This window comes from Engraulis encrasicolus, unplaced genomic scaffold, assembly GCF_034702125.1.
Source record: "Engraulis encrasicolus isolate BLACKSEA-1 unplaced genomic scaffold, IST_EnEncr_1.0 scaffold_25_np1212, whole genome shotgun sequence".
Classification (NCBI taxonomy): Eukaryota; Metazoa; Chordata; class Actinopteri; order Clupeiformes; family Engraulidae; genus Engraulis; species Engraulis encrasicolus.
In genome coordinates, this window is record NW_026945544.1 from 1,550,026 (window position 1) to 1,563,499 (window position 13,474).

Sequence of the window (13,474 nt, forward strand, 5' to 3'; positions counted from 1 at the left end):
GGGACGCTTTACGGTGCTGGAGGACAGGTCACCTTATCTAAAATGATGCGGCATCCTCAATCTCCAAAAATAACTCCAGTTGCTCACAATTTCGCTCTTTTGACAAACAGAGCCCGGGTCAATGGAATGTGAACCTTCACAGGCAAACAGCTGCAGTAGTAGTAGTAGTAGTAGTAGTAGTAGTAGTAGTAGTAGTAGTAGTAGCAGCAGCAATAGTTGCAGCAGCAATAGTTGCAGTAGCAGTTCCTAACCACACTAACATACCAAAGGTGACAAAGGTGATGGAAGTAATTCTTTGTTTAGAGGACCGGGCAGCTAAAGAGACAAAAGCGATTTGGGCTACAAGAGGCATTTTGAGTGACAGTTCGAGCAACAGTTTCTAGTTGAATTTCAAAGAAAGTTATGATAATGAGTTATGACGTGGCTTGGCGACAAACGCAGCAGCCAATCTGCATGATTGCATACTGTTATTAACTGACATACTTTTGTCACTCCTGTTGATCTTGCTTTGACTGATGCTTTCTAGCTTTTGCCCCCTCTGGTGTGTTCGTGCAATAAGGCTACAGTAGAGTGAGATAGGCAACATTGGAGGAACACACTAACTTGTGGTCTAGCCTCTCGGCGATGAGGAAGATGCAGTTTCGGGACTTATTTTTGGTTTGCACCATAATAAAAAACTATATCTCGGATATCTCTGGGTGTAGTCTAATCAAACATTTAGACTGGGCTATTTCTATAAAGCAGTTGAACAGGTGCGGGACAGGTGAATGTCAGCAGGCATGCAGCTAGATGACTTTCTCTCAGTTCTTGGTTTGGTTTTTATGGACGGCTCAGTGAGCAGGATTTTACATTCAAACACACAAGCACACACACGCACATGCACGCAACCCCATCTCACTCACCTCGATGATCTTCTCTCGATTCTTGGTGGGGTTCATGGGCGGCTCGGTGAGCAGGATCTTGCAGTTGCGCGAGTCGATGTTGAGCTTCTCGGGGCCGAAGGTGTAGTCCCAGAGGTGCTTCATGTCGTCCCAGTTGCGCACGATGCCGTTCTCCATGGGGTAGTTGACCTCCAGCATGGAGCGCAGCTCACTGGCCTCGTCCCCCACCATCAGGTCCTGAGAACAGGTCAAAGGTCATCAATGTCAGATACAGGAAGTGACTGATTTAGGTCAATTTCTTTGCGATTCTATTTTTTTATTACTATTTTGTTGATTTTTGTCTGTAATTGTTTTAAGTCAGAATGCCTCACTAAGGCTGAAGGACATTGGCACACCTTGAAAGGTTTCATTTTTGCTTGCAGGTGCGTCTATTTGAGAGGATATCATTTGACAGAATGGAGCAGCTCAACAATCCTACAGTTCAGAACTAACTGTTCATTGCACAGAAACAAAATGTGATGAAGGTCTGACTGACCGAAACATCAGCTTCTACACAATAACCCGTTTGTTCATCACTATATTAGTGTTGCACTGTTTTGCTCCATAATGAAGTCAGAATGCCCCCGTGGCAACACAGAGAATGGTGTTTATCAACAGAATCAGGAAACATCAACAAAACAGGCCATTAGTCAACTTTTACACGCATGTCAATCAATAGAACTGCAGCACAGGCAAAACCAGGAGCACATCTTTTAGCTATAGCTCCCATTCAAGTGTGATGGCAATGATGAGAATAAGCCTACATCTCGGCTCAAAACGAGCAAAGGCAGGCGCACACTTCAGCCACGGTGATGAGATGAGTGAATGGACACATACAGCAAATTACGCGTTTCCTTATTATTCATTTCTCATGGACAGCCAATTGGGCCCACATGCACAAGACCAAAAACAGCGGGGGAAAAATCCCATGCATACAATTGAATTAGTCCAATGTCACGCTAAAACCCAAACAATAACTCATGGCTGTTCACTTCATTGTCTATCTATCTAAGAATGGAGGGCATTTTTCGTTGTTGTGGGTAGTCGCCAAGCGACACAGGATTCCAGAACTGCTCATGAGGGATCATTAACCTTCATCATGCATCATTGAGGACCATTAGCGGCCATTTCCCGCCAATCATATGGAATTCCAAATGGTGCCGCCCCGCCCGCTTCCCTCCCTCTGACCCGACCCAACTCGACTCAGCCCGGACAGCACACAGATGCACTCGGTTCTGGACGAGGCCAGAGGAGGGAGAGGGGTCTGCATCTGTGTGTGTGTGTGTGTGTGTGTGTGTGTGTGTGAGAGAGCAAGAGAGCGCATGTGTGTGTGTGTGTGTGTGTGTGTGAGAGAGAGAGAGACAGAGTCAGCGAGAGAGCGTGTGTGTGTGTATGTGTGTGTGTGTGTGTGTGTGTGTGTGTGTGCACAGATTTGTGTTCTGGCACGGACAGGGCTCCAGTCTGGGAAGGACCATGTGTTTCCAATGAGGAGCTTCTGTCCTTAAAAAGCAGCCCTGTCTGACCAGCTTCCTGTGTGCACTGCATTCGCTTCATTTGTTCATTCAGACTCCTCTCTCTGCACGGCGAGAGAGAGCCTTCTGGGGAGCAGTTATGGGAACGCCTTCTGTCCCGACACAACTCAGCTGCCTTGCTGTACAGCGCCACACAAGTATGACATGTGCGGACACAACGGGACATTCACCCCGCGCAAGGGGGAAAAAATAAAAATGGGCTACAAATGCTCATCAATTCAATGCTAACAGAGACAAACTGAAGTAGAGCACTTTGCTATTTGGACAAATACTATGTTATAGAAATCAAGGTGTAGAAATTAGACACACAATCGCTGATCACAGATAGAGATGAGGTTAAGTGTGACACAGAAGCCTGATATGGCCACACTTAGGGCCATTTAGGGTAATCACTAGTACAGTGCGGTTTGGTGTACTACTGTATACGCAAACCCTTGTGTTGTCTGGTCAGCAGCCCAGGCAAGAACTAGGCACACAACAACAATTTCTCCATTAAAAAAAAGACTTTTCAAAAGGCAGAATGAACTTCCTTCCATCCCATTAAAGAAACACAGACAGCAGAAAAAGACAAAACGGGAAGGAGAAAACATGTCTGCCAATGCATCACGTCCCTCTGTGTTGACATGCTGTCTATGGGCAGGAGAAAGAGGAACTTTGGCAGGGGCGTTTGTGGCTGGCCTATGCATTCGGCTTTAAAAATACAACTGCGTGGCTGACTGACTTCGCAAGACGGAATTATTTATCTAGGCCATATTCCAATTTTGATAAGTGCTCAAATGTTGACGAGTGATGGTGGTGACAGGCTTTTAACCTAATCAAAATTTCTTGCTGGGCCTTGCAACATTTCCTGCTAGGCTTGAAAGACTTTTAATTAATGATAGCCATCTGATAACACCGGAATCAAGCATTCAAACCGTGTTAGCGTTCATTCCCATGTTATGTTAGCCAGAAAAAGTGGAGAGTGTTACGATAACAATTTTCAGTCACAAACTATTACATATTAAAAAAAGGCAAAAAGTAGCAGGATACAACTAAGCCAAAAACACAAAACAATGGCAGTGAGATGTACTTTATGAGAACTACAATAAAGCACTTCAACAAAATGCAATAACTCAAATAAAACAACTGTTGTAAGGGGGAAAGACACAAGAGTTTTTTTGTTTTTGGACAAAAATAGATCACTGCATCACACATCCCTCAGGCAGTTTAGGTAGACACACCACAGCGTAATACACTTACCATCTTCTTACAACTCTATCTCAACAGAGGAGAATCAGGGAGATGAACAGACAGAGAAAATAGAGAAAGAAGGAGAGAGAGGCAGATGAGAGGGTCATTCTACTGTCAGAGGGACGAACAGGTAGAGTAGAAGAGATTTTGATAGTTTGAGATCTTCCAAGCTTCAGAGAGTAAAAACCCTACAACATGCTCCAGCCAGGGTCTCTGACAGCTCTTGCTGGGACCAGGGCAAAGTCACCTGAAAAGGCCCACCATGCAATACATACAATATCATGAAAACTCAATTCCACAACTCTACCCTTTGTCCCCCTTTTAGGCTTCCCTGGCTCCAGCCAAACATTTTCTGAACCCACTGACCTTGATGAACACACATGGGTCATTGACATTTGCAGTAGCAAAAGTCAGGCGGTGTAACAACATCTATTGTTTGGATTAAATAATAATTTGTTTTGCTTGATTTTTTTTTTTAATGAATCTGTATAAATGAAACCTGTTGTGCTTTCATTAATGCACCAACTCTACACAACCGTGACATTAGCTGTATTTGCGCCACCCTGACGTATGCATGTAAAAATGACCCATATTCATCAGATCTCATTTGAAAAAGATGACTAGTGAAATCATCTAGTGAAAAAGAATATGTGGCAGGGTTTTTACTCTCTGTAGTCGGGATCTCTCGCTCTTGGGGGAAAAACTTTAAATGATCACAAAAGCTCAGCTGCAGACACGCAAGAGAGAGAAGGAGAGAGTGAATATCAGGCCAAGCAGGTTGGGTGGGGGGGGTATGGGGGGGGAGGTGAGAGAGAGTGTGAGAGTAAAGAAGAAGAGTGTGAGAATGACAGACACGGGGGAGAGATATTGATTTGGCTCATACAGTAAGAGGTGCCTTGGGAGTCTGGCCTTGCCCCCTAAGAGTATTTTACAGAAACAGAATGAAACAGCGGGGGAGAGAGAGAGTGAGAGAGAAAGGGGGAGGGGGGAGAGCAGCAAGAGACAGGGAGAGAGACAGACAGAGAGACAAGAGAGGATGAAAGAGAGAAAGAAAGTACAGAGAGAGAGCAAGAATCGGGGGGGTGCATGTGTGAGAGGGGGGGGGAGAGAAAGAGAGAGACAGAGAGACAAGTGAGGATAAAACAAAAAGAAAGTATGTGAGAGAGAGCGAGAATGGGTGTGTGTGTGTGTGTGTGTGTGAGGGAGAGCGAGAGAGAGAGAGAGAGAGAGAGAGGCAGAGAGACAGAGTGAGAGAGGGAGAGACAGTCAGAGTGTGTGAGAGAGAGAGAGAAACAGAGAGAGAGATATGCAGAGATCCAAGCCTCTTGCTGGCTTTGTCTCCCCTCCCAGAGATCTGGAGATGTACATGATGACCTCATCTTGAGAGAGTACCATAGGAAGGGGAGGGATGGGAGGAGGTGATCGCCTTACCTTTATCTCAATGTTGCCCACTTTGGCTGTGGACCGGATGATGGGCCTGCCCACCAGTGCCGGGAAGATGTGCTCTGGAAAGTTGGAGCCTGCATAGCCACACTTCACAAACTGTGGAGAGAGGGAGAGAAAAGAGAAGAGAGGAGAGAGAGGGGAAGGATGAAAGGAGAGGAAAGAAGAGAAGAGGAGAGGAGAGAAAACAGAGGAGAAAAAAAGAGGATGGAGGCAGAGGAACGAGGTGATTAATAGAGGCTGCAGAATAAAACACAGCTCACAGATGGAGGTTGCAGAAGTAGGTCTAGGAAGACATTACACAAACCTACTTCAACAAGACCCCGAGGCACAGTATACTTTAGCCAGTCATCTGGTGAATGGTGATATAAACTCACATTTCACAGACATAAACAAGACATTCCTGGTTGCTCCGTACATGTTCCCACCGCCATACGTGTGCTAGTGAGCGGCAGAAACACCTGACTGTGCACGTGCACTAAGGGAACTTATTTAAACTGTGTATCTTAAAAAGCTAAAAACGGGGGTGCCCCTGGATCTAGGCTAGCATAGATCATGCACGACCACATCATAAGAACTGTGGCCACACAGGCTGCACAATAGCACCCTGTAGTGTATAAATAAACCCAACACATACAGCAATCCCCTATGAGGTTGTAAGTTACCTGGTGGCGGTTGGGTTTGGGTTTGGGAGTGTGTGTGTGACGTGTGTGTGTGTGTGTGTGTGTGTGTGTGTGTGTGTGTGTGTGTGTGTGTGTGTGTGTGTGTGTGTGTGTGTGTGTGTGTGTGTGTGTGTGTGTGTGTGTATGTGTGTGGTACATAGTCCTTACACAGCCATGACTTGCAGGCTTTTCAGTGCCTCTCCTCCACACACCTCCCCTTAATAGAGGCCCTAACTTGCTGGCTTCCTATGAAGCGTTTTAAGCAGCGCACAGGCCCATATACGCTCTGGCCTAGGCTGTGGTTTTCTAAAAACGGCTGAGCTCACTTCCCTCTGACTCATCGACTGAGAGAGCAGCAGTCACTCTGTGGCCCAGACGGGGCAGCTCAGCAGCAGCAGCAGCAGCAGCAAAAGCAACAGCGTTTCCACTAAAGCGCGCTCAGCCAAAATGCCACTGCTGGCTAAGGCAGACAGCCTCCTCTCTCCAAGCACACTCACTGAGCTCTTTTGTCTGACTGGCTGGCTGGCTGGCTGTATGGACTTTTTGCTTTTCTTGCCAAAACAGCAACCACAAGCCCAGCTGATGCAAGGTTACGACCCATCAAGAAGATATTTTTATTTTCAAACCAAGGAGATCCTGTTCATGAAAACAGATGTTCTAGAAATATGTTTAGATGTTTCAAATAAATATAATTTTAGCTGAAGCAAAAGGTGAAAGATGAGTCCACCACAAATGCTATTCATTGCAATTGCAACGTGCTCCATTGAAAAGCCATGTATTAGTCCTCAGTAAAAACTCTTTTATTGCAGCCTACTTTCTTCACGCCAAGCTAGGCCTACTAAACGAGCCAAATTGATTCAGAACAGTCAAGCCATGTCATAAGAGGACACACCTCCCACAAGTGAAGTGACAGGGCTCAACGCCAAAAACGGTGGCTGATGATGAATACCCATCAGTGGGCAAGTGATAACCAAACTGAATATATTGGCAAATAGTCACCATTCGTACTATGTAAACAACCAAGACGTCAACAGGAAATGAAAATAATGACCACGAATCAAGAATGTTTGTCGCTATCCGTTCATCAGCTGACGGTCAAGCTGACGTTATCGCTAACTGCTGCTAGCTCACCCAGCTAACATTAGCAACCTCGCCCATTGAGAACTGAAAGAGCTTCCTTGCTATGACTGAGAGATGGACGAGGGCGCAGAACTTGAAAATAAATAACAGATTGTGTGTTGATACTACATTTGTGATGATGACACTTAACAATACAGCACTTCAGTCAGAACCAGATTCATTCAGAAATAGACTGACTTGCTGTTATTTTGTGCACCACATAAGCGTAGAATTTTAAAGGAACCCTTGCAGAGGGTGAGCGGAACCGGTAGCATTCTATTCAACAATACAGCACGCAACTAGTTACTGTAACGTTCTAAAAAAGATACAAAGTCAGCGGTGTGTTACAATTACACACAATGTTTCGCATATACTCCTGAAATTGTAACATTATTGCCTAGCTGACATAGACATTCCACTCCCTACCCACCCAGTTAGCTTGCTAGCTAAGCACTACTGACTTCCTGTTTTAGGGTAATCTGTTTTTTCCCAGTCAAACAACTTTGAAAGAACATCATATGACTAAAAATCAGCTTGTAGAAGCAACGTGTCTCACGACTTACCCCGGTTCCATTGTCACAAACCACTACTTTCCTTCCCTGGCTATCCATTTTTTAAAATCCAGGAACCAGAGGACCTTCCCTGATCAACTTTCTTCAGCAAGCCGGAAATTACCACCCCGGCGCTGCGAAAGACTATCTTCCGGTATTGTGCACCCAAAGTCCAGCCATCGTTGGCTATGCTTTATTGACTCACTTCATAGCCAATGATAGTCAGGAAAAGCTCAATGTTTAGTTATTATTTGTCAATATAGTGTAAATGACAGGTGGGCAATCCAGTCACTTTTACAGTTTCGAAGGTTAGGCATTTTTGTGCAAACGAAAAGGGGGGAATCTCAGCACCGGAGGGTCTGTGCATGCCTTATTATTCGCCTAGTTCTACATCTCCGGCTAAACTAACCGCGTACTTAAAATGTATAGCTGCTGCTGCTACACTCCTTTCATGCAAAAGACTTAGGAGACATTTAAGGCAGTGACATGTCGGATACACCATAACAATAAGATTCGCAGGCTACAGCCAAGAACTCAAGCTTCGTTTATAATCTAGTTGCTACATTTTTGTTTTAGGGAGCGATGGCTGCAATTGGGACATGGGCTTTTTCCTACCCAGCTGTGAGGCAAATGAAGGATTTGATTTTATCAGGAGAACATGCCACAGATGTGGTTGAGAGAGCAGTGGCAGGTGAGGCTGGCCTGGTTGCACCTGCTCAAAACTGACTTAAATTAAGTTTCCCTGGTTTTGTCATCTAGTCCTTGGGCCCTAGGCCCTACTGTTACTGCTGTGAAGGTGGACATGGCTCAAGCAACTCTGAAATACAATAATTCTCCCATTTTGGGATATGGTTTAAGAAACATAACCTTCACACAACTTCATGACTAATAGCCTAGGCCCCCCTTACCTAGTTATTTCCCAAAGCCCCACAATTATAAGCACAGGTTGTAAGCTGTGAGGCTTTATAAGAACCTTTTGGCAAAAAAAGGTTCAACTACAGTATGTTGCCATTAATATGTGTTGGTAGACAAAACTCCAGCTTTTAAACTCTTGACATTATTTTTCCATTCGTTCAGAGGTTGAGGATGACAAGGAGACCGGACATCACATCGTGGGCCGAGGAGGGTTTCCCAACAGCCTGGGAATGTTGGAGTGTGATGCTGCCATTATGGAAGGTCGTCCTGGACAATTTGGGGCCGTTGCAGCACTTAAGGGGTAAGACAAAAAAGCACAATACTGTTTGAAAGAATCATCCAGTGGTGGGTGTGTTAAGGGTTAATTTTGCAGTCTAGATTGTAGTGTGCCTTCAGAATGTAAAGAGAAAAGGCCCTGTGGGCTCTTGTGTCGTAGGAAGAACTGATAAGAGTAAGTGAGGTCCCCACATTCCACTCATGTCTCCAATTCCTCTGACTTCCATAACTCAGTTTCCCTTTTCAGGTTGACTTGGAAATTTTTGGGTGTAAGGTTTAAAATATGTCCATAATAGGAGCGTTACGGCAGAACTGATATTAAGTACTTTCATTTTTCTGAGCCAACCATTAATGTTTGTCTTGCAATGCAGAAAATGTGGCACTGTTTTCCGTCATTTTTTCTGGCTACACTAACACTGTACACTAAAAATTGATTGGCTGAAATACACTACAGATATCGTGACTTAGTAGAGTAGAGTAACTTTAGGCAAGCAGAAATCTATTTGGTGTGTCTGCGTACAAGTTATTTAAGTTTTTATGTCCATTTACTTATTTATTACTGTCTGGTTGGTTTTATTTAGTGGATTGGTTAGTTCATTTTTTGTTTATTTAGTCAATTGGTTAGTTTCAGCTTATTTTGGAAATTAATTTGTGTCATTTTAGTTTGTTTACTTAGCATTTAGTTTTTATACCACAGGGTAGCAGCAGTTTATACCCTTTGGAATTTCACCACGATACAGAAACACTTCAGAGATCAAATTATGCTCTGTTTTAGTTAGTCACATTTATAATTTAAGCTTTGTTTTTTTATTTCAGTTAACATTATTTTCAATGGCATTTTGTTTTCATCAATTTCAGGTGCTGGTTACACGTAGGCGGATATTTATGAATGCAGATATTTTTGTATCCCTTTTGTGTGTGAAAAACGCGACGTGGATAAAAAATGAAAAACCCATTGTGACGTTTTAGCACCCTAAATGGGATATTTTTAAAGCTGGAGTTTTGAAATGCACACTCTAAAACTTTATCTGCATGTGAAGATATGCAGATAATATCCAGATACGTGTAAACAGTTCGGAAGCCTTGCCTCAAAAATCTACCTTCGCCTTATTACACTGCTATAATGCAACATGGTGCATGTGTTCTTCAATGAGCTTCTGAGAGTGTGTCAACCCAATTCCTATGTGTGTTGGTCAGGGTTGGGACACCCTGTAAGGTGGCGAGGAAGGTGATGGAGAATAGCCCCCACAGTCTGCTGGTAGGAGAGGGAGCTCAGCAGTTTGCCGTGGAGCAGGGCTTTACTGTGGAGCCCAATGACAACATGCTAAGCGACCGCTCAGCCTCGGCTTATCAGGTGACTCGTTATACCGCAAACCATGCGTGAATAATGTATGCTACTAGTCTACAATACTGCCCTACAAAGGCAAAGTGCAGTAACTATGCCAACATTGAAACTGAGGAAAATGCCTTCAAAGTTTTGGTATTAGGTTGGATATTGTAATTACTGCAACTGACATAGCAATATCTAAAATGGGACACATTTGGATGAATGAGGTGTTTTGAAGACCACTTTCATTATGAACTCAATTGTGACCAAATATGTAGTTACAGAACTTTCCCTTTGTATGGCAGAATAGGCTACATAAACACACATAGCATGAAGACTTTACTGGAAATACTTACTATTTAGGATCCGACATCCAGTATGGTTGGGGATTTTTGGATCCATATCTGAGAAAAATTATTATAGCATATGCATGTGGTGATTCATATTGTGCACAGAAAAAAAACGGTAACACTTTACTTTACGGATCGCTAATAAAGTGGTAATTTTGTGTTAATTTCATAGTTATTTCATAGTTATTTCAGGGTAATAATTGTTTGTTTAACAACAGCAAAATAACCATACAGTTTCCAGTGCATTGTGGTGACACCCTGATGACTCGCAGCACGGTGACACTTTGTTGACACACACACACACACACACACACACACACACACACACACACACACACACACACACACACACACACACACACACACACACACACACACACACACACACACACACTGCACTGGAAACTGTATGGTTATTTTGCTGTTGTTACTAAAAACAAACAGTTATTATCCTGAAATAACTATGAAATTAACACGAAATTACCACTTTATTAGCGATCTGTAAAGTAAAGTCTTACCAAAAAAAAACACATTTTATTACTAAGCTTGAAGTCAATAACACTTTTCACCCCCTTTATCATGGCTGCGTGCATGATAGTTCACATTTAGACAGTGGATTTCTCTTTCCTGTTTCTGTTATAAGGACTTCCTGGAAAAGAAGAGCAAAGTCAGAGGACACGATACATTAGGTTAGATATCCCATTGTTTTAAACCTCAAATTTATGATTAGACAAACTTTTTTTCTCATATCAAATTCTTTGTCTCAGGAGTGTGAAACTGATGCATGTAGTGCACCACTTTGGGCACAAGAGGGTGCCCAAGTCCCTCTGACATTGTCTTGGACGTGATTGCAGTGCTACTGTGCTGTGTCATTGAGCTTTCTTTTTAGTCATCTAAACTGTAGAAATATTTTATTTTAAAAAGCAAAGATGTTTTAACTGTTCTTTTTCCTTTGACATGTTTTCAGGAGTTATTGCTCTTGACCTGAAGGGAAACATAACAGTAGGTAAGGAGACCATATGACCATCAATTACAGGTGTCACACAAGAACTGGTTCAAACATTTATATGAACATTTGAATCATGTTTCTACTCTCAAACATATAGGCGTTTCCACATCAGGAGCCCCGTTCAAGTCTCCTGGGAGAGTTGGGGACTCTCCACTGCCAGGCTGTGGCCTGTTTGCAGACCACACAGTAAGTAGCCGATGTGTGACCAAAAAAGGGACACCAGGGAGTTATGGGCACAAAAAGGCAGTGCTGTGCAGAGTTTAAAGTGGAGCATATAAACAAAAGACTGTAACTGAGCTTTAAAGGTTAAGTTCAAAAAGTTAGGCCCTCTGTGTGTATAGAGTTTTTAAAAATCCTGTTTAATATTAACATAGGCACCAGAGCAGCGTCATTGTGAATAATGAAAAAGTAATTAAAATATGTGTTTTTTTCAAGTTTGACTCAACATTTTCCACACATTCCTTTCTCTTGTAGGTTGGAGCAGCAGCAGGTGACTTCTCTCTCATTTCACTTTCTCTTCTTTAATAGCCCTGTGGGGTTTCTCAGGTGTGTAACAACATAATTCATCAACAGACCAGTCTCCAAACTTCTTTGGCTGGGACATTACATAAGACCAAATTACTATTTTTTTTATCTACAGGTTGTTCACTATGTTTTATTCTAAAATACACAATGGTTGAAAGTAGTATGAAAACTAGGATTTTCCTCCAATCTAAGCTATACTTCCCAAATTGACCAGCTGGAGAAAATTGTGCTTGATTCTATTGAACTAAAGTGTTGTTTTTTTTATTGACACTTGTTTTTTTGACATTGTGGTAGCCACCGGTGATGGAGATAAAATCATGTGCTACTGCCCATCCTTCCATGTAGTGCAGTTAATGAAGCAGGTAAAGTTGAGTGAGTGACAGAGTCAAGTGTTGATTTATGATTATAGCCTTTAGGTGTGTGTGTGTGTGTGTGTGTGTGTGTGTGTGTGTGTGTGTGTGTGTGTGTGTGTGTGTGTGTGTGTGTGTGTGTGTGTGTGTGTGTGTGTCCAAGTACTAATTTATCCATGCATGGACCCAACTCCTAATTTATCCTCCCTCTCTCTATATTCAAGGGATCAACCCCCAGTGAAGCTTGCCACATCGTCCTTACTGACATCATGACGAAAACCGAACCGGACAAATGCTTTGAGATTGGACTGATTGCTTTAAATATGAAGGTATACACCGTGTGTTCATGCCTCACATTGTTCTTGTTTGTTTGTTTGTTTTTTAATAGTGGCCATGTTGTATTATTTGTGTTGTACCAGAAACAATTTGCATACCATTAAGATCTGTATTTTGTAATGCCAACAATGATGGATCTTGTCTCTACATTTATTTTGCCGTTTCGCTTTGAGACGCTAGTTAGGTAGGCCGCATTTTGGTACTTCCCCGGTACCTGCTTCTTTCATATGGCGCCTTGAAACAGTATCTTTAATGTGTGTGTGTGGATTGCCCTGACTGGGTCAAGTGTCATAGGTCACCGGGTCTGCCTTCCATCTGTCCCCACCGTTAACACGTGACTTCCTCACTCTTTCACAGGGAGAGGTGGGGGCTGCATCTTCTGTCGAGTTCCCGTACACATTCTGGAACCAGTCATATGATGCTGTTCAGGAATGTACACAGTTGTCCCCCTCTTGACACAATGCTACTAATAAAAGTTTTTCTGTCCTATGTTGATAGTGATTGTGGTTGATTTCCCTCGGAACATTCAACATGCAGGCCACACTCCTAGTTCATATGGTTTTCTAGTCTTCTAGTCCTGACTACTATTTGATGTGACGTTTGCTGATGCTGTTACTCACCCAAGACACCTGCTCAACCGGGTAGCCTACAAGACTTTGTACTGAGTCAGCTGTGAATCAGCAACACACCTCAGGTGACAGCAGAGGTAGCCTACCTTAACCCACCTTCCATTGGATACATTTCAAAGGATCATCTCAGTGAAATGAATAGGCCCATTGAATTGATAATTGGGCCTACCTATTGAATGACGAGAGACAAGATCTTTGGTCAAGACAAGATCTTTAGATCTCCAGCCCTGTCTTGTATATGCGACAAAACATTATGGTCAGCGTGGTCTTGAGTCGGTATACCACCTGAACACAAATTAT

The 13,474-nt window shown here is 43.1% G+C and overlaps 2 protein-coding genes across 6 annotated transcripts in view; one reads left to right on the forward strand and one right to left on the reverse strand.

Moving 5' to 3' along the window:
• LOC134442854 (actin-related protein 2-A) overlaps positions 1-7,601 on the reverse strand; it is a 23,189-nt gene extending 15,588 nt beyond the window's left edge. Inside the window, exons 1-3 of one of the 2 annotated variants that reach the window (XM_063192804.1) lie at positions 7,470-7,601; positions 5,114-5,224; positions 903-1,118 (exon numbers count right to left, since the gene is read on the reverse strand). In XM_063192804.1, the coding sequence (XP_063048874.1) occupies positions 903-1,118; positions 5,114-5,224; positions 7,470-7,517 (375 nt within the window). In that variant the 5' untranslated portion in view covers positions 7,518-7,601. Of the gene's footprint in view, positions 1-902; positions 1,119-3,691; positions 3,714-5,113; positions 5,225-7,469 lie in introns of those variants that run through there. The other variant, XM_063192805.1, reaches the window with a different exon arrangement.
• On the forward strand, positions 6,388-13,034 carry zgc:153169 (uncharacterized protein LOC767799 homolog). 4 transcript variants are annotated; one of them, XM_063192806.1, is made up of 12 exons: positions 6,388-7,380; positions 7,532-7,611; positions 8,034-8,148; positions 8,535-8,673; positions 9,846-10,002; positions 10,969-11,014; positions 11,293-11,331; positions 11,432-11,520; positions 11,809-11,824; positions 12,154-12,221; positions 12,434-12,538; positions 12,903-13,034. In XM_063192806.1, the coding sequence occupies exons 3-12, from the start codon at positions 8,040-8,042 to the stop codon at positions 12,999-13,001; spliced, it is 867 nt and encodes a 288-aa protein (XP_063048876.1). In that variant the 5' UTR covers positions 6,388-7,380; positions 7,532-7,611; positions 8,034-8,039; the 3' UTR covers positions 13,002-13,034. The 4 variants fall into 4 exon arrangements, with proteins under 4 accessions (XP_063048876.1, XP_063048878.1, XP_063048877.1 ...); XM_063192808.1 differs by lacking the exons at positions 6,388-7,380; positions 7,532-7,611 and adding an exon at positions 7,628-7,814; XM_063192807.1 differs by lacking the exons at positions 6,388-7,380; positions 7,532-7,611 and adding an exon at positions 7,628-7,765.
• Positions 13,035-13,474: the final 440 nt, after the last annotated feature.

Coding starts and splice junctions, on each gene's coding strand:
- zgc:153169 (XM_063192806.1), top strand. CDS start 8,040: ATGGCTGCAATTGGGACATGGGCTTTTTCCTACCCAGCTGTGAGGCAA. Junction 10,003..10,968: donor GCTCAGCCTCGGCTTATCAG/GTGACTCGTTAT, acceptor TTCTGTTATAAG/GACTTCCTGGAAAAGAAGAG. Junction 12,539..12,902: donor TGATTGCTTTAAATATGAAG/GTATACACCGTG, acceptor ACTCTTTCACAG/GGAGAGGTGGGGGCTGCATC.